We start from the raw sequence: 26,878 nt of genomic DNA, 5'->3' as shown, positions 1-26,878 counted from the left end.
ACATGCTCCCTAACTGTTGGCAACAAACACAATATTTTTCAAACTCATGAGCATCCTTGTGGAGGGTGGGCCAATAAAATTCAGATTGCAAAACCTTTATTGTAGTCTTCCTACTATTGAAATGCCCTCCACAAACCAAAAAATGACAAAAAGTAAAAATAGACTCATACTCTTCCTCTAGAATGCATCTCCTTATCACTTGGTCTGCACAATATTTGAATAACTCGAGTTCATCCAAAAAATAGTGCTTGACCTGCGCTAAGAATCAATCTCTCTCATTCTTGTTCCAATGCGTAGGTAGTTGTATGTTCACCAAATAGTTCACAATATTGGCAAACCAAGGCAACTGCAATGATCCTAGTATCATAATCTGGTCATCTGGGAAAGAATCACTGATTAGTCTTTGATCCATTTTGAAATCCACAATCAGCCTAGAAAGATGGTCGGCTACTACATTCTTGCTGCCCTTTTTGTCTTGAATCTTGAGATCAAACTCCAGTAATAGCAAGACCCACCAAATGATCCTAGGTTTGGTGTCTTTCTTGCTCAACAGGTATTTCAATATTGCATGATTAGAATAGACAACCACCTTGGAACCAAGTAAATAGGACCTAAACTTGTCCAATATGAACACTACGGCAAGCAACTCTTTCTCTGTCGTAGTATAATTTATTTGAGCATCAGAAAGAGTTTTGCTCTTATAGTAAATCACATAGAACTTTCTATCAATCCTTTACCATAAAATGACTTCTATGGCATAATCGGATGCATCACACATGATCTCAAATGGGATCATCCAATCCGAAGACCTTAAAATCGGTGTAGTAGTCAAGACATCTTTTAGTATCTCAAATGCCTTTATGCACTCCTCATCAAAATCAAAGAGCTACTCTTTGGCCAATAAAGCACACAACGGTCTAAAGATTTTGCTAAAATCTTTAATAAACAGTTGATAAAATCCTACATACCCTTAAGAAAGAATGCATCTGCCTCACAATAGTAGGTGGGGTCAATCGTGAGATCGACTCTACCTTAGCTTGGTCTACCTCAATCCCTCTCTTGGACACAATATGTTTGAGTACAATCTCCTCCTGAACTATAAAGTGACTCTTTTCCCAACTGAGAACAAGATTTCTCTTAATACAATGTTTGAGCACTATGGTTAACTTATGAAGACAATCACTCATCCATGAAAATCTCTATAATATCATCTACCATATCGGAGAAGATTGCCATCATGCATCGCTGAAATATATTCAGAGCATTGCAAAGCCCAAATGACATACGCTTAAAAGCAAAGGTGGCATAGGAACATGTGAATGTCATCTTCTCTTGGTCATCAGGATGCACTGCTACTTGATTATATCCTAAATTGCCATCCAAGAAACCAAAATAGCTCTGTCCGGCAAGTCTCTCAAGGATCTAGTCAATGAATGGTAATGGAAAGTGGTCATTCTGCGTTTCTACATTCAGCTTCCTATAGTCCATGCAGACTCGCCACCTTGTCGTGGTCCTCATAGGAATATTCTTTCCCTTCTCATTTTCAACTGCTATGAGTTCAGACTTCTTAGGGACCACCTGAACTGGACTCACCTGCTGACTAGCTGAGACGGGGTAAATTATCCTTGCATCTAGCCACTTAACAACTTCTTTCTTGACAACTTCCTTCATCTTGGGATTCAATCTCCTTTACATGTCTCCCATGTGCTTAAATCCTTCTTCATAATAGATTTTGTGCATGCAAAAAGAAGGATCTATCCCTCTAAGATATACCACCACCCAACCTATCGCTGCCTTGTGCTCCTACAAAACCTCAATCAATCTAGTCTCTTGATCCTTTATGAGGTTTGCAGAGATGATCACATGCAAATTTATGGTTGTCTCCGAGATATGCATATTTGATTGAAGTTGGTAAGGGCTTCAACTCAAGCTTTGGGGGACATTCTATTGAAGACTTGACCAGTGTCTCAACTAAAGTAGGGAGAGGCTTGAATCCCATTCTCTAAGGAAGGGTACTGAAAACTAGCGACGACATATTTAAGGACTCTCTATCTAGGCTATCTCCTACTATATAATAAGATTCTACTGAATCTCTAATCAACAACAAGTTAGAGTCTTCTTCCATCAAATCCTGAACAATATCCACTTGGAAGCAATCCTCATCTCCAATGGGTCCCATGGCAGCATTAAAGATATTCCTTCTTACTTTCCTATTGCCAAATGAAACATGCATTGGTTGTTGCCAAGAATAGCCGACCCAAAGTGATCAAAGTCTAGCACTGGCTATCTACACCCTCCATATCCAAGATAATGAAGTCGGATAGAAAATATAACTCATCTACCTTGACTAGCATGTCCTCAATGATTCCTCTCGAAACCTTGATAGAACGATTTTCCAGTTGTAGAGTCATAGGAGTCAGCTTCATCTCTCATAATCCAAACGAATCACAAAAATGCCCTGGCAAGAGATTAACACTTGTCCTAAGATCTAGCAATGCTCGCTCAATCTAGATATTCTCTATGACGCATGAGATAATATGAGCATCAGGGTCCTTGAGTTTAGGTAGAGTTTGGTGTTGAAGCACCGAACTCACCTAACGGATCCCATTACCTTGAAATAACTCTATTTCTCTCATTTTAGTTTGGTTTCGAGTGAAATTCGAATCAAAGACTCTCTGCACCTAAAACATCATAAACATGGATACTTATGCCATAAAACTATATATAAATGTATAAATGTGTGATAAAATGATGTGCATTTAATGTATTATCAGATAACAATTCTATCTCTACCACAATAAGAAACCAAAGTTAAGAATTTACCTCTTCACCTGTAATGTAGTTAGCAACACTAGAATCAAGGTACCAAACTTCTTGCTCATTCTGCTTTAAATCGAGTTCGACAAAGGCAATGAGTAGTAATTTCTTATATATTGAAACTTGACCTTCTCCATTACTTTGACTTTCAAATTGGCTCTTGCCTTGATTATTGCTCTGTGTTTTCCCTTTATTTTTTTTAAGATCGTCCTTGAACCAACAATTCATTTTGACATAGCCTGATTTCTTGTATATGAAACAAGTAAGAGTAGGGCATCTCCTTTGAGAAGCAGTGTTAGGAGCAACATTTGGTGTATGTAGAATACTTCAACCTCCCTAATTACCTCTACGACCTCATCTTCTGCCTCTAAATTAACCACCTATTTTACAACATCGTAAAACATTAGTGACAAGAATTTCTTGAGTTTCACTAGAGGCATCAATAGAAGCCGTAATAGTCATTTCATAATGTAATAATTTAGCCTTCGAATTCGGAAATGTAGGAAGCAAGTCCAAGTATTGTAGGGTGGTAGAGATAATTAGATATCCAAGACCAAGACCGTTGAGTCTTTATCCGATATTTCATAGCCAACCATATCATGCTGATCAATAATGCTCTTCATCTTGTTCAAATACTTTATGATTGACATAGATCCTTTATTCAAATTATAAAATTCTCTCTTCAAAAAGATTATCTTGAATTTCAAAATTTGGAAATGTCTAAACTAGTCTAATCCATAATTGCAGTACAATGCAATCATTAGGCAGTCTAATGAGCATCGCTTGCGACAAAGTGAAAATAAAAATGATGTAGGCGATTAATGCTTCTCGCTTCATCCATGAAATAAAAAATTGAATTTTTGACATGAAAAGAAGAAATCACAACCCCTTTGTCATCATTTTTCTCTTTAAAAATATATTCTCGTAAAGGGGTGATGGACCCATCAAGGTATCTATAGAAATCTTGACTCCTCAAGATATGAGTTATTTGTCCTCTTCAATTTAGAAAATTAGAATTATTTAATTTTTCATATAGTAATTGGAGTAAAAAGGTAGAAGATAGGGATAATTGAAGATTTGATCCAAAACCTTTTGTCCTTGGTTATTCCTATCTTCTTCAAATGTAAGGCGAGAACCTGAACTCGAGACGATGACAAGGCTGCTTCGGTGGCAACAGACTACGGTAAATGATGCATCATCCTGTTACAACATTGCTTAGGGCGAAAACAAAATATTTGGACTTTGAAGAGTTACATTTTTGTTCTTTTCTCTAACCATCATTTCAGGATGAAAATGACGAAAAAAGATATTTAAGTCTTTGCAGTTACACCAAACTCGGATGCTAAGTGATGCCGACAAACACGGGATACGAGCCCCGCGTGCTTATATACGTCGCGCTCATTCTAAACCCGAACACGCATTGTAACAAACAGTGCCTCTTCGGGGAGAACACGCAACACCCTCTCCAAATGTACACTGAAGGCTTGAATGAACTGCCAAGAAAGGTAAGAGACCTTTCGAAATATGGTACCAAGCCATTGCATTGTCGTCTTATAAAAGCACCACTATGCTAGCAGGGATTCACCATTTCTGTTGCTTTGTAATATTGTACCAGCCAGTGTCTGATAACTTTTAGTTTTTCGGTTGCTTCAGGTTGCCTTCAGGACCAAGGTTTTCCATCCAAATATCAACAACAATGGAAGCATTTGTTTGACATTTTGAAGGAGCAGTGGAGCCCTGCATTAACCATTTCAAAGGTTTGTTCGAAGATGCATCTTCAGTTTTGTACCAATTGATTTTTGCTGTCATTTGCCTCTACATCATTTTCTCAGGAATGAGATTTATGAATGCTTCTTTTTGAAATAGTCTGAGCATTCTCAATTTCGAAAATCCAAGACATGTAGATGGTTCTTCCTTGGGTTATTTTTTACCATTCAACACATATTTGCTGATGTGAAAAGTTATTTTTCTTGATTTATTATTTAATCATCATGGGTCAATAAATGTAATGAATCTTCAAAAAGGGTCGGGAGTTTCTCCCAAACGTGAAAGCAGAATCCTGCATAAGGCCCTGGCTATTTTTCTATGTGAGACTCAGGTTAGCTAATTTAATATTAGGACTTCTCTTTGAAAATTCAGTGGAAACCTCAGGTCTCAAAATCCTCTATCTCAAAGAAAATGGACCATTAGGTCAATCAATTTTTTGGTGCGAACTCTTTTGACGAGCATCTATGGTGACTGCATCAATGGGTTCTCTTCTTTTTCTTCATCACAAACTCTCAGAGTGAGCCATCTCTCTCTCTCTCTCTCTCTCCCCCCACTTGAATGATTGTTCATTAATTCTGCTTATGATCATACTCCTGGTAATTTCCCCCTAAAACTCTAGGTTAACAAGATCGATTCACGATTCCCTATCGAAGACACCCTACAATCAAGTAGAGGGTACAAATCTTTCCCTAAAATCGGATATTGAGTCCCTTTTGCACATCAAACCAATTGCTGAAGGGAATCCAGATTCGTTCATGAGGGAAGTTAGGGATTTCTACCTTTGTTGCTCTGCTCTAGCCTCTGCTGATAACAGAAAAGGATCAACAATGTCATGGGTTCCAAAAGGCCTAGCTTCATTGGCTTATCAAGCAATTAGAGAGCTGTCGAAGGCAATCTTTTGTGATCTGGATCAGTGCGAACAGAAGAAAATTGTGAAGCTCAGTGACGAGTTTTCATTAGTTCCTGATGAGGATAAGCTAGTCTTAGAGATGATGCCAATTGTGTTGCCAATAGTAAAAGATGTGATTCGGGATAACTCTATCGATCAGATGGAGGATACAGTTGCTGCTTCTTGTGCTCGGGCTCCTGTTGGTTCAGCCATTGTTGCTGCTCATCGGCTCAGATGGAGCATTGAGAGGGTAACCTTTTGTGTATTTTAGGCTGATTTTATTATTTAATTAGACTGAGTTTTTACCTTTGTTTTGTTGGCTTAACTGATCAATTTGGCTTCAGGTTTTTCATCCTCATCTTGGAAAGTTATGTGCTTTAGTAATTCCATGCGTATTGACTGCTTTGGATCACTGGTCACCTTCCGTTAAAGTATGTTCCTTCTTTTTTTTTGGAGATGAAATTTATGCAATATGTTTGTTTCTTAGTGTATGATTGTTATACACACACACAGATCGGGTGAGGAGGGAGAAAGAGATTAATGTATATTCAACATTCATGATATAAATAAATATAAGCATGTGTGCCATTCTAAAAGTGCAAATTCTTGTAGAACAATTCTTTGCCATTCAAACAATTCTTAGTGACAATATTTTTTAAAGCAAATACAAAAAAATAAAGGATCAATATCATACTAAAACACATGGATTAGGCGTACAATGATTGTATTTATGAAATGTGAAATGTGGTGGCACGTCTATTGTTCATGAGTATCATGTCATGTGAACATCTAAACAGTTAAAAACTAGCATTAAGAGCATGCTCTTCGGTCCCCAAAACACTTTAGAGTTTCTCTAACAATATATATATATATATATATATATATATATATATATAGAGAGAGAGAGAGAGAGAGAGAGAGAGAGAGAGAGAGAGAGAGAGAGAGAGAGAGAGAGAGAGAGAGAGAGAGAGAGAGGATTGTGGTGCCCCTTTTTCCATTAGGTCATGTTAGGACCCTCCAAAAATCATAGTTTCAAGTGTTTTATGCCAGATCTGAACCATTAGATGTGTTTATCATTGCTTATTTATTAAGCATCAAGTTTTTTTTTTTGAATTGATTTGATCGGAAAACATGAATATTTTATCATCGAATTTTAGTACAATATCAATCATTGATTTTTTAACCTCTTTAACATACATATTTGAACATAAAGATGCTTAATCAAAAACATGTTTTCTATTGAATAAACAATGATAGACACATCTAATGGTTCAAATCTACGATAAAATGCCTAAAACTATGATTTTTGGAGGATCCTTACATGACCTAACAAGAAAATGAGGCCGCACAATCTCTATTCTCATATATGTATGTAGAGTAGGTGGTAGCTACCACTTTTTTAGCTTATTGGCTTTGGAAGGTTTTTTTCTATGTTTTCCTTAAATTTGACCATACAACCGTGTTCTACATGCTTGATTTTATATTCCGAAACACAGGCAGGTTTTTATAAGGTTTAAAAATTAATGATCTAAAATTTCATAAACTCTATGTATATATATATATATATAGTAATGATGGGGTGCTCCTGGAGTACCTACTCCCACTTAATATAAGCTTCAAAATTTCAAAACTTTTGAGTTTGTTTTGTTGATCAGACCCTATAGATTTGATCTACAGTCATTATTTAGTGGGGATTTAGTGGGGAACAAGTTTTAGATCATGTGATTATGGCATATATATAGGTTTTTTAAGATCTTCGAAAATCAACGGCTCACAATGTACCAAAATTTCATGACTTAAAAAAACCTTTTTTTATATCTAAAAAACATGATTCCTGACAAATAAACTAGGTTAAGTACATCTATATGGTGATTGAGAAGATACAACCTATAACTATGATTTCTAGCATGTGGGAGTAGGTGCTCCGAGAGCATGCTAGCATTTCTCATATATATATATATATATATATATATATATATATATATATATATATATATATAGAGAGAGAGAGAGAGAGAGAGAGAGAGAGAGAGAGAGAGAGAGAGAGAGAGAGAGATGTATGTATGTATATAGAGTAGGTGGTAGTTGCCTACTACTTTTCTAGCGTACTGAATTTTGAAGGTTTTTTTCTATGTTTTCCTTCAATTTGACCATATAAATGTGTTCTACATGCTTAATTTTGTAAGAATCAACTATTGGATCCTCCGATTCTGATACACTAGCAGGTTTTTATAAGGTTTAAAAATTAATGGTCTAAAATCTTAGGCCGTTAAGATTTTCATAAATATTCAAGCCTTAAAAATCATGTCTTTTATGGAAAAAACATGATCCAAGTGTCGTTTCCTAGCAAATTGACTATGCCAAACATATCTGTAGGGTCATATTTGCAAAAAACAATCCAAAAATACATGTTTGCTCGCGGTAGACAATTACCACATTTCCTATATATATATATATATATATATATCGGGATCTTGTGAGTTTATTGTTCAGGGCTTGATGGAAAAACTTCATAATTTCTAAAAGTTGAGGATACAGATCAAGAAATTAATTTTCAATTTTGCAAATCATATGAATTGGTGGAACCTTTGAAAAAAGAAAGAGATGTTGATGACGAAGGTCTCGGCCCATGGCGGACAAGGTTAGAGAACGCATACGATACATGCGATACACCTATGATACACACTCGTATCGAGATATAGGTGTGTATCATATCGATCTCTTGCATCAATACGATACGGTACGATATAAACAACATTGGTACTAAGCAGAGTTACCGAAAGCACCTAGGCATATGGGGAAGCATGCTTCCCCGAAGCGCATTTCGGAAGCGCAAAACGTGCAGGGAAGCGTTTCCTTTTTTGAGAAGCGCATTGTTAAAAATCCACCACCCGTACCTACATTGAGAAAGAGAGAGAGAGAGGGAGAGACTAAATGCAAGAACTGCGCCTGTCACGATTTCTGTATGAAATCGTGACCTAAAGGAATACATTTATAACTTTATTTTACATGGATATGGATCGGGGTCTGGTGTATCCAAACCCGATTAAGAGTAAACGTATACTCTGTACACGATCTTTACATTACATGGATTGGGTTGGGTCCCGGGTCTCGGATCCTTTTCACCTTTTTTACCCCCCCTCAAGTTGATCATGGTTTTGGACCATGAACAACTTGCCTTTAAGCATCCAAAAATGATCCTTGGTTAACCCTTTAACCCTTTGGTAAATATGTCTGCAACTTGCCTTTCAGTACTGATGAATTCAGGCTCAATCTCTTTTTCTTCAACCTTCTGTCTCACAAAGTGTTGGTCAATCTCAATGTGCTTAGCACGACTGTGATGTACGTGATTGAATGACATGTTGATAGCACTTTGGTTGTCACATAGCAAGGTAGTGTGGGAGATCTTTTCTCCTACTTCAGTGAGTAGATGCCTGATCCATGTGACTTCGGCAGTAGCAGCAACCATGGATCTATATTCAGCCTCAGTGCTCGATCTAGCGATAGCCTTTTGTTTTCTACTGCTCCAAGAGACTAAATTTCTTCCAATGAAGGCACAATATCCTGATGTAGATCTTCGTTCGTCAGGATCTCCTGCCCAGTCAGCATCACAATATACAGTAAGCTTGTGCTCATCTTTGCCATATGACTGTGGTGAATATATCAATCCATCTCCAATAGTCCCTTTCAGATATCTAAGGATTCTCTTGACGACTTCCATATGTCCAGTACGTGGCACATGCATAAATTGAGATACTTGATTGACTGAATAAACGATGTCAGGTCTAGTGAATGTGAGGTACTGTAACATTCCTATTATGCTTCAATACCTGGTGGGGTCATCACACAAATTTCCATCATCAGCGCTAAGTTTCTGATGAAGCACACTCGGAGTTCCTAGAGGTTTGCAGTCTTTCATGCTTGCCTTGCTGAGAACGTCTACGGTGTCCTTATGCTGAGTGAGTGTCAAACCATGAGCCTGGTTATCAACTTCTACGCCAAGAAAATAACGTAGAACTCCAAGATCTTTCATTTTAAACCTCTGACCTAGTAAGTCTTTGACTTCTTGAATGTGGGCTGCAGAGTTTCCTGTGATGATAATATCATCGACATGATTTTTAAAAATAAATAATGAGTGGTCCAGCATGGAACGTGAAAATCTATGTTTCTGAATCTCTAGCGAGAAGCTATCAAACCAAGAGCGAGATGCTTGCTTCAGACCATAGATAACTTTGTTTAACCTGCACACATGGGTTTTACAGTTTTGTTCTTGATATCCAGGAGGTTGCTCCATGTATACTTCCTCCTTCAAATCTCCATGCAAGAATGCATTTTTCACATCAAGCTGACTCAGCTTCCATCCATGTTCAACAGCCAGAGAAATAATAATTCGAATTGTTCCCATTCTTACAACCGGTGTAAAGATCTCATCATAGTCTTGCCCTGCTTCTTGAGTGAATCCTTTTGCCACAAGCCTTGCCTTATATCGTTTAATGGTTCTATCTGGCTTGTACTTTATTTTATAGACCCATTTACATTCGACAACATTTTTTTCAGGTGGTCTGGGAACAACTTCCCAGGTTCTACATTCATGCAAGGCTTGCATTTCATCATTCATGGCTTCTACCCATTTGGTAGAAGTCACTGCTTGATAGTACATAATGCGCTTATCTTCCTTATTGAGGGCAGTTAAAAAGAGTTGAAGATCCAAGGAAAAGTTGTTATAGCTCACCCACCTGTCAATAGGATGTCGTATGCGGTTTGATTTTCTGATCTCAAGAGTATGAGGAGTTGGATTGGTGACTGAGACATGATCTGAATGACTTGATGCTATCGGTCTTTGTCTGGAATAGACAATGCCTTTATATCTACCTGATACTTCCTTTGCATTTTGTGATCCCAACGTCCTAGTGTTCTCAAACATCTTTTCTTCTTGTGTCACGCAATTTGAGGAACACGCTTCATTGGGGCCAACAAAAAGTTTTGAATTCAACCAAGGATAGTAAACTTCCGTTGACATGTTCGTTGCGTCAGCTTCGCGATCAAAATTTTGTTCATCAAAGACAACATTTCTTGAGGTTCTAATGCGTTTGTTGATGGGATCATAACACCTATATCCTTTATAGTCATCTGCATATCCTACAAACCTACACTTCTTGGCCTTGTCCTGAAACTTGTTTCTCAGGGACTGATCAATATGCACATAACAAACACATCCAAAAACACGCAGATCGTGATAACTAGGATGAGCTCCAAAAAGACAGTGATAAGGAGACTTATTTTCGAGAACAACCATAGGTAGTCTATTTATCACATGCACGGCAGAATGAAAAGCTTCTGTACATAGGTTGATGGAAAGATTACTGTCATGAAGCATGCTCATGGCACTTTCAACGATATGCCTATGTTTTCGTTCAATAATCCCATTTTGTTGAGGGGTGTGAGGGCAAAACACCCTTCTTCCTATTCCGTTATTTCAGAGAAAGGAAATAAAATCACGGGATGAGAATTCCCCACCTCCATCACATTGGAAAAATTGAATGGACTTAGAAAATTGATTTTTGACCAAGGAAAGAAAACTTTGAAACAAAGAGAAGACTTCTGACTTATTTTTTATGAAATATATCCAAGTGTATCGAGAATAGTTATCGACAAAGATTAGATAGTATCTACTCCCGGATCCAGAGGCAATCGGGGCGGGTCCCCATACATCAGAACAAATTATCTCAAAAGGTTTTGAAGCTCTCTTATTAATGGAATGGAAAGACAATACATGACTCTTGCATGAAAGACAACTGGAACACTTATGACTGCTCTCATTCCCATTGAGACTTTCTTTTGGAATGAGATTATTAGAGACAAGTTTTTCAATAAAATGACTCCCATAATGTCCTAATCGACTATGCCACAAAAATGGCTTATTACATTCAGAAATAATAAAAACATTAGCATAAGAGGATAAACATGACTCTAATGAAGGCTTCGAATTCAGATGAACAGGGCGAACAACATGACATGGAGCTTCTTCAAAGACATACATATTGCCTCGTCTCTTTCCTTCAGCGAATGTTTCCCTCGTGCGTAGGTTCTTGACCTGCACAGACAAGGGAGTGAATTCAAATGAAGCATTATTATCATCAATAAGTTTGGAAACAGAGACAATATTTTTCTTGATGTCAGGAGCATGAAGAACGTCAGAAAGAGTAAGAGTGAAATATGGCATGGGGATGACAGTTTTTCCAACATGAGAAACAGGATGGTGGGATCCATCTCCAGTGACAATCTTACTTTTTCCAAAATAAGGAATAGGGTTAGAAATTTTACCTGCATCGCCTGTCATATGAGTTGCTGCCCCTGAGTCAACAAACCAAGTGCCTTCATCGCTCTGCCTTAATTTCAACTCTGATAAGGCAAATATCAGCAGATCTTTAATCTCTCCACTGTCTCTGGTATTTGTGAACTTTCTTTTGGTTTCCGTTTGTGGACCATTTCCTTTATTCTCTGGATTATTCCAGCAATTTGCCTTGATATGCCCCTTTTGTTACAAAGGAAGCAAGTAGGAATGAATCTTGATCCCTGCGCATGAGCTAACATGTTTGGAGTGGGAAGCAGACCACGCCCTCCTTGTCCACTTCGCCCTTGTCCTCCTCGTCCCCGTCCTCTACCATAAGACACTCTTGTGGCAAAAACTTCTTGAGAATTTGGGTGAATGTGAGTTTCTTCAGAGAATCCCTTCAGAGTCATTTCGTACTGGATCAATTTGGCTCGTAACTCATCAAAGGTAGGAAGAACAAGAAGGCACAATAGTGAAGTGACTATCATATTGTAGTTAGATCCTAATCCGCTCAGAGTTTGTTGCACCGTGTCATTGTCACTAACGGCACATCCTATAACTGCAAGCTGATCTGTGATGGTCTTCATCTTGTTCAAATATTCCATGATGGTCATGGAATGTTTTCTTAGCAACTGAAATTCGCTTTTTAGAAAAACCATCCTGGCTTGTGAAACCTGTGAATACGTCTGGACCAGTCGCTCCCAGAGTTGCAATGTTGTACAATTGTCGGGAATGACAACAAGGACCTCTTGGGCCAGGGTTGAGGTGATGTATGCAACAACAAATTGATCTTTCCTTTCCCAATTGAAAAATTCTATATTTTTGACATATACGATTGAACTCACACCTTGATCATCTTTCTCTTCTCTCTGAAAAAATTCTGGTGGAACAGGGATGGTTCAATCCAAGTGACCTAAGAGACCTTGGCTCCTTATAAAGGGAATGATTTGTCTCTTCCAAATCAAGAAGTTTGAGGTATTCAACTTTTCAGAAATGAGTTGGTTGAGAAAACTTAAGAAATATTTGATTGAAGGGAATAGGGATCCATAGAGAGTGGATTTCAGCAAAAGTGTTCACGAAATGCTCAGCCTTTTTTTTGTGGTTGTCAGATTCAGAGAATAAGAATAGAGAGACTGAACCTTTTTCTATGCTCTCCAGAAAACTGATATTAAAAGAACTTTTCCACGTTAGATATATTTTCAAACGAGTAGCAATAAAAAAAACTATACGACAAATATATATTTGAATATGTAGAAATGAATGTGTGAAAGGGATTAGACAAAGGGAGATCGAGCGGACGACAACAGTAAAGGGAGACAAGCAGGCAATGTCAAACAAAAAACGAAATAGGGCACACGATTGGTCTGATGTTTCACGTGAATCGATTTTAGCGATTCATGTGAAATACAACCCCTTGTTTTTCACGGTTTGGGTTCACGTGAACAAGATTCACGTGAACAGGATACACAAAAAAAATTCAGAGGAGGGAAAAATGGGAGAAGAATTTTATGCAGACAAAAATAACACAAGTATTAACTTCAGCAAATAAAATATTCAGATCGAGGAAGAGAAAACTGGTCTGCGTCTTTTCACGTCGGCAAATCCAACTGAAAGTCCACTTTGATTCCAGAGCGAATCAGATCGTAAAGAACAAGGAAGAAAAGAGGAGATGTTGACGGAAGAGAAGAAGGAGACGTTATCGATCTTACCAGAACTGAAGAACACAAAGGAAAGGGGGAAGAAAACGCACGCAGACGAGAAGGCGATCTCAGGCCAGGCTTCAACACTGCTCTGATACCATGTTAGAAATCCACCACCCGTACCTGCATTGAGAAAGAGAGAGAGAGAGAGAGAGAGAGAGAGAGAGAGAGAGAGAGAGACGAAATGCAAGAACTGCGACTGTCATGATTTCTGTATGAAATCGTGACCTAAAGGAATACATTTATAACTTTATTTTACATGGATATGGATCTGGGTCTGGTGTATCCAGACCCGATTAAGAGTAAACGTATACTCTGTACACGATCTTTACATTACATGGATCGGGTTGGGTCCCGGGTCTCGGATCCTTTTCACCTTTTTCACGCGCTTCCCATAAATGTGAAGCATGTTTCCCTTTTATGGGAAGCGTGCTTCCCCCTTTTTCCATTTTATTATTTTATTATTATTTTTATTTTTCTCCCTCTTTTTTCGCTTCCCCCTCGCTTCCTAAGTCGCTTCCTAGGTCACTTCCGGTTCGCTTCCGAGACGGTTCGTGATTCACTTCTAAGTCGTCCCATGCTTCCCGCTTCCTAAAATTTTGAAAGTGCCTCGCTTCCCGCTCCCGCTTCCTCGACTGGCAACCATGGTACTAAGTGTGTGTGTTTTGAATAAAATATATATATTTTGGAATTGCTTCTTCTTGTGCGTGTTCTTTGTGAGAGAGATGCTAAAGAGAGAATGAGAGAGTCAATGAACTATGCGCATGAATCCAAGCTGGAACGTCATCACCCCCGAGTGCAATCGTGTTCGTGCACGAGTCTTGGTTGACCCATGTTGGAGCTAGCCGAATCCTATCTTGTTGTATGTTACCAGTTTGTTGCATGGCCGATGTTTTAGTCAATATAGGATCACCTTTGGCGTTGATCGTGTTACTATTTGAGGCAGTGGAACTCGCTACATTAGATGTTGTGTATGAATCAATTGTATACTCATCTGAGTTATATGTACCTGTAGGGCTAATTGGGAGAACTGGAGTTACCGAAAGCGCCTAGGCATATGGGGAAGCGCATTTCGGAAGCGCGAAACGTCGCGCTTCAAAAATGCGCAGGGAAGCGTTTCCCTTTTATGGGAAAAGCGCACTTCCCATTTATGGGAAGCATACTTCCCCCTTGCTTCCCCCTTTTTTCATTTTTTTCCTCTTTTTTCGCTTCCCCCTCTCTAAAATTTTGATAGTGCCTCGCTTCCCGCTCCCGCTTCCTCGACTGACAACCATGGGGCGAACCAATATAAATATGCAACAAACTATAATGTTTGAAACATTCCTCTAATGAATTATGTGGGAACCTTTATTGCAAATGAAATTTACAGAATTGTAGATCTGCCATGGTTGAAATACCCTTAATGTCGACTTAGGTCAATCACCTCTCTCTTTCACTCAAGCTGACCCTATAGATGTGATCACACCTTGGATTGTGTTCATAACAAATTTACACTATAGAAAATGTTCCAACACCACCTCATTTGGATAGAGGCCTTTCCAAAAGAGGATCCTTCTTATCTATGTTGTTAAAATCCCATCTAGGCGAAAGTCTGGTGCCTAGGAGCTCCTAGATGCCTAGGCGAGTACCTAGGGGGGCACCAAGGTGGTCATTTTACATTTTTTTTAATAATGTTTAAAATGTGATAATCATGTTTTGATTTTGTATTTTAAAATATTGAAGTTTTTCAGTACCTTTTCTTATTTTTATGAATTTTTATATTTTTATTTTAAATAATTTTATTCTTTTGTGGGTTTCTATTCACCATAGCTAAACAAATATTTGTTTAGATGGATGTATGTAATTAAAAGCACTAGACGGTGCCTAGCTGTAGATCCCTAACAAAGCTAGTCTAGGACTAGGCATGACTAGTCAGACTAGTCAATACTCCAATTAAAAAGTAAAAAAGTATACAATATATATAAATATGTTTAATTCTTTTAGTAATAAGATGTTTTCATATCACAAGTATAAAATTACACACGCTTTCACAATATATACATAACCCGAATATATATAATTGTACACACACATATATTCAATTATTCATAGCATTTTCAGATAATCAGCAAAATATACTTTCATCCTTTCACAGAAAAATTGATTAACACACATGCACACATATATATTATATTCATAACATAATCAAAATACATATATATACATGTATATGTTTATTTATATATATACTTTCAGGCTTTCACAGAAAAAAATCACAAAATCACATAAACACGTATTACATGATCAGTAATACTAAACATGCTTTCAGGTTTTTATAGAAAAATTCACATAAACTCACACATATGTATCTCACTTTTAGACTTTTGTAGAAAAATTCATCAGAAACAAAGTAGCACAAACATATATAAAAAAACATAATCAATTAAAATTAACCATGTATAGTTTCAATGTTTCATAGAATATATATATATATATATATATATATATATATATATAGCCGTACCCCTGTACCCACAAAATTTTTTTAATTTGCCATGTCGTACTTTTAAACCCTCACCTGTACATGAACTGACACCCCGTACCATGTGACAGATTTTAGTTGTTTAGCTTCATAAACTGTTGATTATTTTGTAAGAATTTATTGTAATTTTTTTAATTATTTCTCTTTTTAGTCCCTACTAGACTGACTAGTCCGCCTAGGCATCGACTAGGCCTTTTAGGGTACTGGCACCTAGGCCCCAACTAGCACTTTTGACTACCTAGCTTATTGGACTCACGTTGTTTTGGGGATTGACTGTGATTGAGTTTGATTGACTGCTGTCTTTGGCTGATCCATATCCTTATCTTGCAAGTAATATCTTGATGGGGTGATTTTATCTCTAATAGTCCCCCTAAAAACTCAATGGGGACCATGCTAAGTTTGGATCTATGTCACATGGGTGCGGGGATGCGGCACTTTCAAAAACCTTGGGTGCGGGGGTGTGGCAAAATATATATATATATATATATATATATATATATATATATATATATATATATATATATATATATATATATATATATATATATAAGGGGGGTCCGTGGGTTCTTCTCATTAAATTCTTGTGATAAAATAAACATGATTTTTGTGATAAGCAAAAATGGGTCTTTTCATGGTTTTTCCTTAACCAATCATTTCTTTTTTATGCCTAAGAGTGTTAAGTTTGTGAAATTTCATATGGCTCGGCCCGAGTTCCAATTAAGTTAGTATTTTTCAATGTAAAAATGATAAAAAATATTATTTTAGCAGGTATGGTTTGGATCTATCATTTATGTAACCTTATAAGGTTCAGGTATGGTTTCTCTTATGATGAGTTCAATTAGACTCTAGTCCAGGATCCTGGTATGGTTCTTTATGATGGATTCCATTAAACTCAAGTCTAAAACCCGGTACCATTATCTCATATAGGGTTTGAGTTTGATTTCACTTAAATCCGAACCAAACCCAACCCAACCCGTTGACACCATGAAATTGAAAGTGGGCCTAACCACGAGCGATAATGTGGCGGGGCCAGCGCTTCGCACTCATAAGAGTAGTGATAATAATCTCTCTCTCTCTCTGACGCGATGATCGAGGTGGAGAGCTGGAGAGGTGAATTTGAAGTCTGTACAACTCATTTAATTCATGCGTGACAGAGCGCAACATTGAACCAGTCATTTAATTCATGCCTGACAGAGCGCAATATTGAACCAGTCTGGGTCACCTTTCATTCATTGCTCTCTCTATGTCGCCTTTGTTTTCGTGCTGCTTGTGATCTTTTTGCCTCCTGAGGAAGAAATATACTTTTGAGTATTTTATAGCTAAAGGAGTCGATCACACAACACTCTTTTGGCTCTCCTTCGTCAGAGAGAGAGAGAGAGAGAGAGAGAGAGAGAGAGATCCATGTTGTGAAAAGCAAGGGTTGAAAAAGGGTCTGTGGACGACTGAAGAAGACGAGATCTTGGTCGATTACATCAATAAGAATGGCCATGGCAGTTGGCGCTCCCTTCCTAAACTTGCTGGTACTCTTTAATTTCCTACTTAAGGATCTCTTGTCGATGAAAATGTTGTACTTTGTTTAGTGTCACCCGTGGTATTTCTTGAGTAAAAAGAAGAAATATATGAAGGGGCTTTAAAACCCCAAATAAGCAGTACACAGTGAATTATGTACGGGTTGTAAAACATCACTTTCACAAACACTGAACACCATAGAGTGGGATTTCTATATCGGTTTTCATTGTAGAGATTTGCAAGCATCCAAAAGGGGGATTTTTAAATTCCGCAGCCCATTTCATAGGGCAATTTTTTTTTTTAAAAAATGGACCAAAATGACCCTGGGTGCGTTGACCGCACCTAGGGTCGGGTTGACCGCACCGGGTGCCTATGTCACATGGGTGTGGGTGCGGCGCAATTTCAAAAAATTTAGACACGGGGACTCGACTATATATATGTATATTAAAAAATATATATATATATATATTTTAAATATATATAATTATATATGTAACAATAAATTAACACATAAAGATTGTAAATTTTAAAGCAAAAATAAAAAAAACATTTCTTAACAAACACAAACTTACCAAAATATAATACATAAAGAAGCTTGTGAGTGTGATAAACAACAAAACTTATCATAAATCTGCCTCATTGTTTGAATTAGAGGGAAGAACATGATCGAGGTAGTCTATGTTGAGAGTATGCAAATTATGTTCTCCTTCCAAGTCAAAATCTTCTGGATTTACATCCCAATTCTTGGATGGTCCACAACTGCATCAAAAAATGACTATATTAGTATCTAACTTAAAACTTTGAATACAAATATTTAAATACAAACTTTGAATACAAAAAAAAAAGTACCTATTACTCTTCTTTGGTGCGCCGAGAAATTAATCGTAGATTAGAGTGAACATAAACCAAATCCCCTGTTCTTTTACTAGTGAGTTTGTTTATTTTAATGTTGTGAATTTGAGCATATGTACTCCAAAATTAAGGGGATCTTCCTCGTCCCTTGCCACGAGTGCTGCTAAAGAATCAAATCTCCTAGTAGAAAACTTGCCAAACTCACTATTTACAACCTTAAACATGTGAGGATCATTAAAAAGTCTTCCTTAACATATCATTCTATTTTTTGATATCTCAGGATCTTCATTTGGAGAAACACGACCAACACCTGCTGTCAACCATTTTTTTGTATAGTATTTTGGATTAAGAGAGTGTGCCATGCAATGCAAAGGTGTATTGCTTTTATCCCATCTTCTCACTAAAATTGAATGTACATTATTGTAAAATTCTGAATCATCAAGTGCAATATCTTTCTTCTCATGTTTAAAAATGATACTTTGAACTTTTTCAATCATATTATCCCACATTTCATAAATTCTATGAAGCATGAATACATCTCTGTCAACTTCTCTCAACATTTCCCAAATAGGCTCTGTAAATTCAACAAAATATGTAATTTTATCCCACAAAAAATCATCACAGATGCATTTTTTGATATCTTGAGCCTTGACATCATCTTCAGTACGATAAAAATCCCAATCTTGATCAGCCACCATCATCATCAATGCATTTTCGAGTTGCTTAATTCTTTTCATCATAACAATAAGAGAAGCAAAACGAGTTTCAACAACTTTCAGTAACTTGAGATTAGAATGCCTATTAAATATAGAAAGGGCATGATGATGGTTTACAACAAAATTTCTAATATTTCAAACATCATGCTCTATTTCTTCAATCTATAAACACATTTCACGTGCATGTGCATCATCTTTTGATGGATTGCATATACTCTTAAGTGCCAAATTTAAACTGTGTGCTGCACAAGGAGTCCAAAAAATATGTGAATATGTATCTTCACTTGCCAAATTCATTCCTGCACGACTGCAAACTGGAGCATTGTCAGTAATGATTTGCACCGCACTTTCTTCATCCACTTCTTTTATCACTTCGATAAATAATCTCTTTAAATATTCAACATCTTTATACTCTCCAGATGTATCAACAGTCTTCAAAAAGATTGACCCATTAAGTGAGTAAGCAATGAAGTTTATCAGTGGTCGCCTTTGTATATCAGTCCACCCATCAGAAACAATCGTCACTCCATGTCGTTTCCATGCAAATTTTTGGGTCTCTAACAAGTCTTCAATTCTATTTTTTTCCTTTGCAAGAATGACTGTTCTTAGTTTTTCTGAACTAGGAGGCACATAACCCCTCAAATTACAATTAGTCAAAGATGTAATCATATATTTCCACTATGGACTTCTAGCTATATTAAAAGGAATTGAGCTTGAGTAAAAGAATCGACCAATCTTTTTATCAATTTCTGCTCTTGCCATGTTTTTGAATGACGCTTGTATTGTTTTATTGCTTTCCATCTTTCTTTTCTTTAAAAGCTCTTCTTGTACATCACTAGTAATAAGAAAAGACAGATTAATCAAATCGCTTCTCATCTCTGCAATTTTCTTCTTTTCAGCTTCTTCTTGTTTTTTCTTTAATTGCTTTAACATGTCTTTGTCAATCTCAGAACATGCCCTAATTCCTTGACCACGAATATGCAAAAGATGTGCTTTTACACGCGTATAAGAACCCGTGAAAACAGTCTTACATAGATTACAATGAAACTGCACATTCCCACCACCACTAGCTTTTATCCCTTTTGTCACAAGCCTCCAAAGTGGTTGAGAATCTTCTAATTCAGGGTTAAAACTTAAACCAAATGTATTAACACTACCGCTAGAACTCACCATTATATCTGAAAAGTGAAAACTGAAAAGAAAATAAGTAAATAAAATAAAGTTAATAAACACTTCAAAATAATAGTAATAGGAGTTCCAGGTTCGTTCCCCCTGTGCAAATCAGGTTCAAACCAGGCCCTCCTTTGCAAGGGGATGATGCAGAGAGGGGGTTCGTTCCCTCTCTGCAAACCAGGTTCGAGACAGGGGCCTACCCCCTGTCTGACGCAAAAAGGAGGGGCAGGGCAAGCCCCTGCTGAACCTTATCAATGGCAGGGGCTTCACCCTTGCCAAAAAGCCAAAGGCAGTAGGGGAGGGGCCGAGCCCCTCTTCTGCGAGCAGAGGGTGGGGGGGTGGGTGGGTGGGTGGGTGGGGGGGTTACCGGAAAATAAGAACGAGGCAGGGCCGGAGCCCCTTGCCTCGTTCTTTTTTCTGGCAGGGTAAGAAGGAGGAGTGGGGGAAGGAGGGGGTTCGGCTAACAGGCCGAGACGAGCCTTGCCCGCAGGATAGAAGGGAAATGAGGAGGGGCCAGGCCCCTCCTCTATGAATCGGAGGCACAGGGAGGGGCCGAGCCCCTCTTCTGCGAGCAGAGGGTGCAGGGAAGGGGGGGGGGGGCTGTCGAAAAATAAGAACGAGGCACAATGCTCCGCCACCTGCCGGAAAATAAGGGGGAGCCCTCTGCCGGACGAAGAGGAGAGAGTGGGAATGGGGGGCATACCTGTTGACGGAGGAAAGGGGGAGACAGTGGCTGGCGTTGTCTGCGGCTACCGTCGTCGGAGTCTGGATCGCCGGCGTGAGGAAGCCCCGGGTGATGGGGGGAGGCAAAATCGATAGGGTAAGCCCCTCCCCCTGTCGTAAACCCCTTTTAGGGTTCGAGATGAAGTTTGGATCTGGGACCCGACCCAGATCCAAAACATATTTTGAAATGGACATTTTTGGACTCAGTCAACGTTGACCGAGTCCAAAACAAGGACGGACTCGGCCTTGATTCGATGACCGAGTCCGACTCGTTGTTGACCGAGTCCGGATTGTGTCCTAAGCCGTACCCGTGTCCGCACCCGTGTCAGGGCATGTCGACTCGGGTGCGGCGCCTCTCTAGCCGAGTCCGTGTGACTTAGGATGCAGCAAGGATCGGAGTTCCGATGCTACTTAACTTGTTTATTGAAAGGAACGAATTACAATGAAGAATAATGGAGAAAATAGGGAATGGAAATAAAGGCTGCAGAAGAACAAATGTTGGCAGCAAAGCAGAAAACAAAAAACAATAAAATAAAAGGGCAAATCTTCAAACTTCTTCAACTGCACGTAACCCTAGGGTTGGGCACTTAATAGGCTGCACACTGGGTCTGGATCTCGGATTTGGAAACCCGGGACCGAGACCCGATGCTCTCAACTCTTGTTGGGGCTGTTGACGTGCGCTGCACAGTTTCCATTCTTAGCTCGCCTGGCATAAGTGCGCAGGGGCACGTCCCTGCATCGTGGCGCCGGACTCGCGCTCGGATCCATCACCTGGGTCCGATCGTCCATCCTATTGGAGCCGGGTTCCCTGGCCGTGCCTGGGTCATGCGGTATGGATCCGGGTCTGTCCTGCTCTGCATCAATATTGTGTGTAGTGTAGCCATGATTGCTGATTCATTGGCCGAATCATCAATAAACTGTGACTAGCCTCATAGATGAGTTGGCGACCATGATTTTCATTAAAAATTGTTGGTTCACCAAATCACCTGTAAGTTTGGTGTGTTTGATGTATGAGAGAGAAGGAGTTTATTCCTAATGCTCAAATAGGACCAATCAACGTGCTTTTACAAAAAAAGGTAACATGTTAAAAATCTATTACTTTATCATATAATAAAAAAAATAGAATTTATACAATTGATTAATAAAAATGATAATATTAATATAGATTCAAAATTAAGAATAATTACACAAAACAATAAAAATATCTCATGCATGGTCACCATTTTATATGGTAATGCTAATTTAATAAAGGTATCTAAATTTTGACAAAATTTTATTATATAATTAAGATATTAACATTAACATGCCATCAATTTTAAGAGCACAACTAGATAACTCTTTATTTATTTATATTTTTAAACTTTAATTGTTTATGTTTATTAATATGAAATTTATGATTTTACTGATTATTCACGATTTGTGATTTTGCTGATTAATCACAATTTTGGCAAGGAGTTCACATGTCCAAAACGAAAGTTGATCTCAATGTGTTTTATATGGGTGTGAAAGACGAAATTGGTGGAAAGATGTATAGCGCTAGTGTTGTCACATCATAATGTGGGTTGAGTGGGTAATTGGACACCACGTTCTTCAAGAAAGAATTGGATCTCCATATGAGTTCAAAGGTGGTGCTTGCAATGGCCAAGTATTCAGACTCGTTACTGGATTGGCACCATGGTTGGTTTTTGAGAGCTTCAAGAGACAAAATAAATGGTATACTTTCTAGTTGAGCATCAATCGTCTAGGCAACCAGCCCAGTGCACATCAATGTAGGTTGAGATGTGAAAGTAGAGAAGACTATTTGAGAAGCTCTTAGGCAAGTATATACTTAAGGTATCATAGAATTCATTAAACAGCATGGCCATGCATGGTAGTGGGCCGATGCATGTACTGTAAAACCTTATTGACAGCAAATGCAAGGTGAGGTCATGTGAGCATAATATATTCGAGGCCCCCTACAACCTTGTGATAAGGAGTCGGATCTAGTAATATATCCCCTTCATATAGATACCGTTTGGTGCTTCTAAAAAGTAACATGATGAGTTCGGCGTTGGTTATGCCTGTGCGAGTAGATCCACAATGTATTTCCTTCGAGTGAGTAAGAGGCTTTGGGGATGAGGTACCACTTCAACAACTAAAAAGAAACATGACTGGCTTAAGAATGTGAGAGAGAATTCATGACCAAAATGGCCCAGAAGCTAACTAACATAGGAGCCAGTAACCATAATGTCGCCAACATAAATAAGAACATAAGTGATTTGCCTAGGTGCTAATAATATCAAAAGGGAGGTATTAGACCTGGCTGCCTTCAACTCAAAATTATATAGGATTAGACTATGCTGTGATACCATAAACAAACTCAGAAAATGATATGGTTTGTGGCTTCATTAAATTCATATAGCTTTGTGTGTTACATATTGGTGTTTGAAACAAATTTACACTGGAAAACATTATATTGCCTCATTTGGATAGAGGTCTTTTCAGAAAAATGATCCTGTTGATTGGAATTCATGTTGATTAAAAGATTTCTTAGGACTGAGTTATATTAGTTGTCGCTTTTGGCTATCCATATCGTGTGAGTAATTTGACTAATTTCCTGGTGTGGAGTTATCCTTGATTTTAGCTCTAACGCACAGGTGCACACCAAAACATGGGGAACCCCTCTCTATATATACAGGCACACACTTAGGTTGTCAAGAGTGATATGAGTTTGAGTCTAAAATGCAGCCACTTCTTGCCAAAAAGTAGAAGCTTAGGGGGGCTCTAGTCTGGCCTTCCCTGGCACCCCATGGGTTGTACATAGAATTTCTCACTTGTATCCATAAATAAACAAAGAGCAAATGGTGACAAGGCAAGAATGACCAACTAACTATGTTACATAGGTGCGGGAGGGTATTTATATAATTATATATATATATATTATATTATATATATATAATTAAGTTTTTAACAGTTAACACTAGTAACACTAATGAAATAAAAAACAATTATCATAATATCATCAAATCAATTCATCATGCATGCATGCAATAAATCAAATTAACAATCTACAATTCGATTCTTCATCATAAAAACTAACACCACAATTAAATCAACCTAAATATATTATAGAAACAATCAAAAAAGTAAAACAAGAAAAAAGTAAATTATACAGTATACTAATAAAAGAAGCAAACAATGCATAATTACATACCAAAAGTATATCCTATACAATGTATATAACGATGACGTAATGGATCCTAATAATTTTCTGTTTCATCATCAAATGCTTCGTAAAAAGGAAGACTAAGCTCAGATAAGTCTATGTTTGTAATGTTAAAATCATACTCTCTCTCTAAGTCACACTCTTCTGAGTTTACATCCCAAAATTTGGATGATCATTGTCTGCATTACATCCAACAATGTCAGCATCTGCTGTGGAATCGACTAGATCCTAGGTATGCTGAGATACTAAAGCATCCATTTCTTCTTGCATGGCCAGCTTCCAGCGGTTATCAAGCTCTGCCTGTTGATAGTTAAGAGGAATAGTTTCAGCACATAAAGCTGAAATAAAAGTTTTCATCTGACTCCCAATTCTGGCATCGGAGACAAAATGAGATATGGGATATAAGGTACATTGTCGTGTCCCCTTGCGTAGAGCAATAGGCCTGTTATCATCATCATGAAGATCACTATTGTCAGTAGAACTTACTTCAGGGGAAGAAGAAGATGAAGGCTCTTGAGGAGGTGGAGCTCTACGCACATATACCAATGGAGGATTATTAAATCTGGAAGAGGATGAAGTTTGGTTCGGTAATGAGGGCACAGATTCCAAAGGAAAATGATGTATAGGTAATGGAAAAGACTCAGCTGGATCAACCTGCAGCGGGGAACCGGTACTGGAGTAATATGGAGTGGATTCCAAGAAAGATACATCCGCACTGACATACTCTTGGCGAGAAATAGGATCATAACATCGATATCCCTTTTGATTTTTGGGATAACCTATAAATATGCATTTTGTAGCTTGAGCAGTTAATTTATCACGGTCAGGGCCAAGTTTGTGTACAAAACAAACACATCCAAATATTTTTGGTGAGAAAGAAAAGAGTGGGGCATTAGGTTTTAGGATATGTAATGGAATTTGATCACCCACAGAAGACGAAGGCATGCGGTTGATCAGATAGCAAGCAGTGGTAATCGCATCACCCCAGTATAACGCAGGAACATTAGATTGAATCATAATGGTCCGGGCAACATCAAGCAGGTGCCGATGTTTTCGCTCAGCCACCCCCATTTTGTTGAGATGAATAGGCACAGGAAGTTTGGGGTTGAATGCCATGATCTTGGTAAAATTGTAACAGACCTTTTGATTTAAACTCAAGAGCATTATCAGTGCGAACAATCTTGACAATAGATTCAAACTGAGTTTTTATTTCAAGAATTAAGGATTTGATAATACTTGAAACTTCAGATCGTTCTTTTATTAAAAACACCCATGACAACTTAGAGAAATCATCAACAATAACAAGATAGTAACGACACTGAGTCCTAGTAGGAATCTTACTATGACCCCATACATCTGCATGAAGAAGTTCAAAAACTTTATTACTAGACTGACTCTGACTCGAAGAGAACGAACTTCGATGATGCTTGCCCAACTGACATGCTTCACACTGAAGTGATGTAGTGGAAGGAATTTGAGGAAAGACCGAACGAAGCTTTGACAATGAAGGATGACCAAGGCGACAATGCCACTGAACAAGACTGAATGAGTGTTCCACTGCAGCATGAACATTACCCACTGGATGATGTAGGTAGTAGACTCCATTTTCTTCATAGCCTCCACCAATCTTCTTCCCCGTCAGCAAATCCTGAAAATGACAACCCATCAGATCAAATATTACTCTACAGTTTTGTTCTTTTGTAAGGCAACTAACAGAGAGTAAACTTTGAGGAAAGTTTGGAGCATGAAGCACATTTTGCAACTGTAAAGAGGAGGATATGAAAATATTTCCCTGACCAACAACCGGCGAGAAACTCCCATCGGCTAATGAGCCTCCTCGATGAACCATAATATCCTTGAGATCTGAAAACACAAGTGAATTTCCACACAAATGTCTGGATGCACCAGAATCAATAATCCACTTACTGTCAGTCGGATGAAGATGATTTCCGGTTGAATAGGCAACACCAGCTACAGGAGGGGTGAAACTCAAAGGACGAAGAGCTATCAGCTCATCATATTCAGCACGACTGAGGGTGATACTACTGTCACTTGCAGAGATATTATCCTGTACATTTGTTGTCTCGAGAGTAGTAACATTTGCTTTAGGAGTATATGACTTTGATGAAGAAGGGGTTGGCCGACCATGCTTATCCCAGCAACAATCTTCTAAATGTCCAGATTTTTCACAGAATGTACATTGAAGCTTTCCTCTGCCTCCCATACCTCGTCCACGGCCTCGTCCTCTGATATTCAGAAAATTTTCACGCCCATAACCAGATGAGACAACTAGAGCAGATGACTGAGTCACAGGCTGAGATTGTGGAAGAGAGATTGCAAGTCTACTCAGACGATTGTATGCATCAGCAAGAGTAGGTACATCTGAACCAGTCAACATTTGGACTTTTGCAACAGAGAATTCTGACGATAAACCTGTAAGAAACCGAGCAACCATAGTTTGTTCTTGATGATCCTTTTGTTTCGAACAACAGAGAGGTCTGTGAGCATTAAGTCTTTCAAACGCAGATTTGACGGAGGCATAGTACTGGGCCAAGGTCTGATCTCCCTGCTGTAAATTATATATCTCCTGTTCAACTTGCAGGATACGACTCACATTAGTCTCTTGTGAGTACGTATCTCGAAGATTGTCCCATATCTGTTTGGCTGTATTA

General features: G+C 38.2%; 1 protein-coding gene across 2 annotated transcripts in view; it reads left to right on the top strand.

Moving 5' to 3' along the window:
- Positions 1 to 4,438: 4,438 nt before the first annotated feature.
- Positions 4,439 to 26,878, top strand: part of LOC149849033 (ARM repeat superfamily protein) — an 86,434-nt gene continuing 63,994 nt past the window's right edge. For both annotated transcript variants that reach the window (XM_090013235.1, XM_090013231.1), the window contains exons 1-4: positions 4,439 to 4,574; positions 4,969 to 5,101; positions 5,204 to 5,723; positions 5,818 to 5,904. In XM_090013235.1, the coding sequence (XP_089869361.1) occupies positions 5,049 to 5,101; positions 5,204 to 5,723; positions 5,818 to 5,904 (660 nt within the window). In that variant the 5' untranslated portion in view covers positions 4,439 to 4,574; positions 4,969 to 5,048. The remainder of the gene's footprint in view (positions 4,575 to 4,968; positions 5,102 to 5,203; positions 5,724 to 5,817; positions 5,905 to 26,878) is intronic.

This window comes from Nuphar pumila, chromosome 1, assembly GCF_984573655.1.
Source record: "Nuphar pumila chromosome 1, dmNupPumi1.hap1.1, whole genome shotgun sequence".
Lineage (NCBI taxonomy): Eukaryota > Viridiplantae > Streptophyta > Magnoliopsida > Nymphaeales > Nymphaeaceae > Nuphar > Nuphar pumila.
The sequence above is the reverse complement of the archived record's forward strand: the minus strand, read 5'-3'. Positions and strand labels throughout refer to the sequence as shown.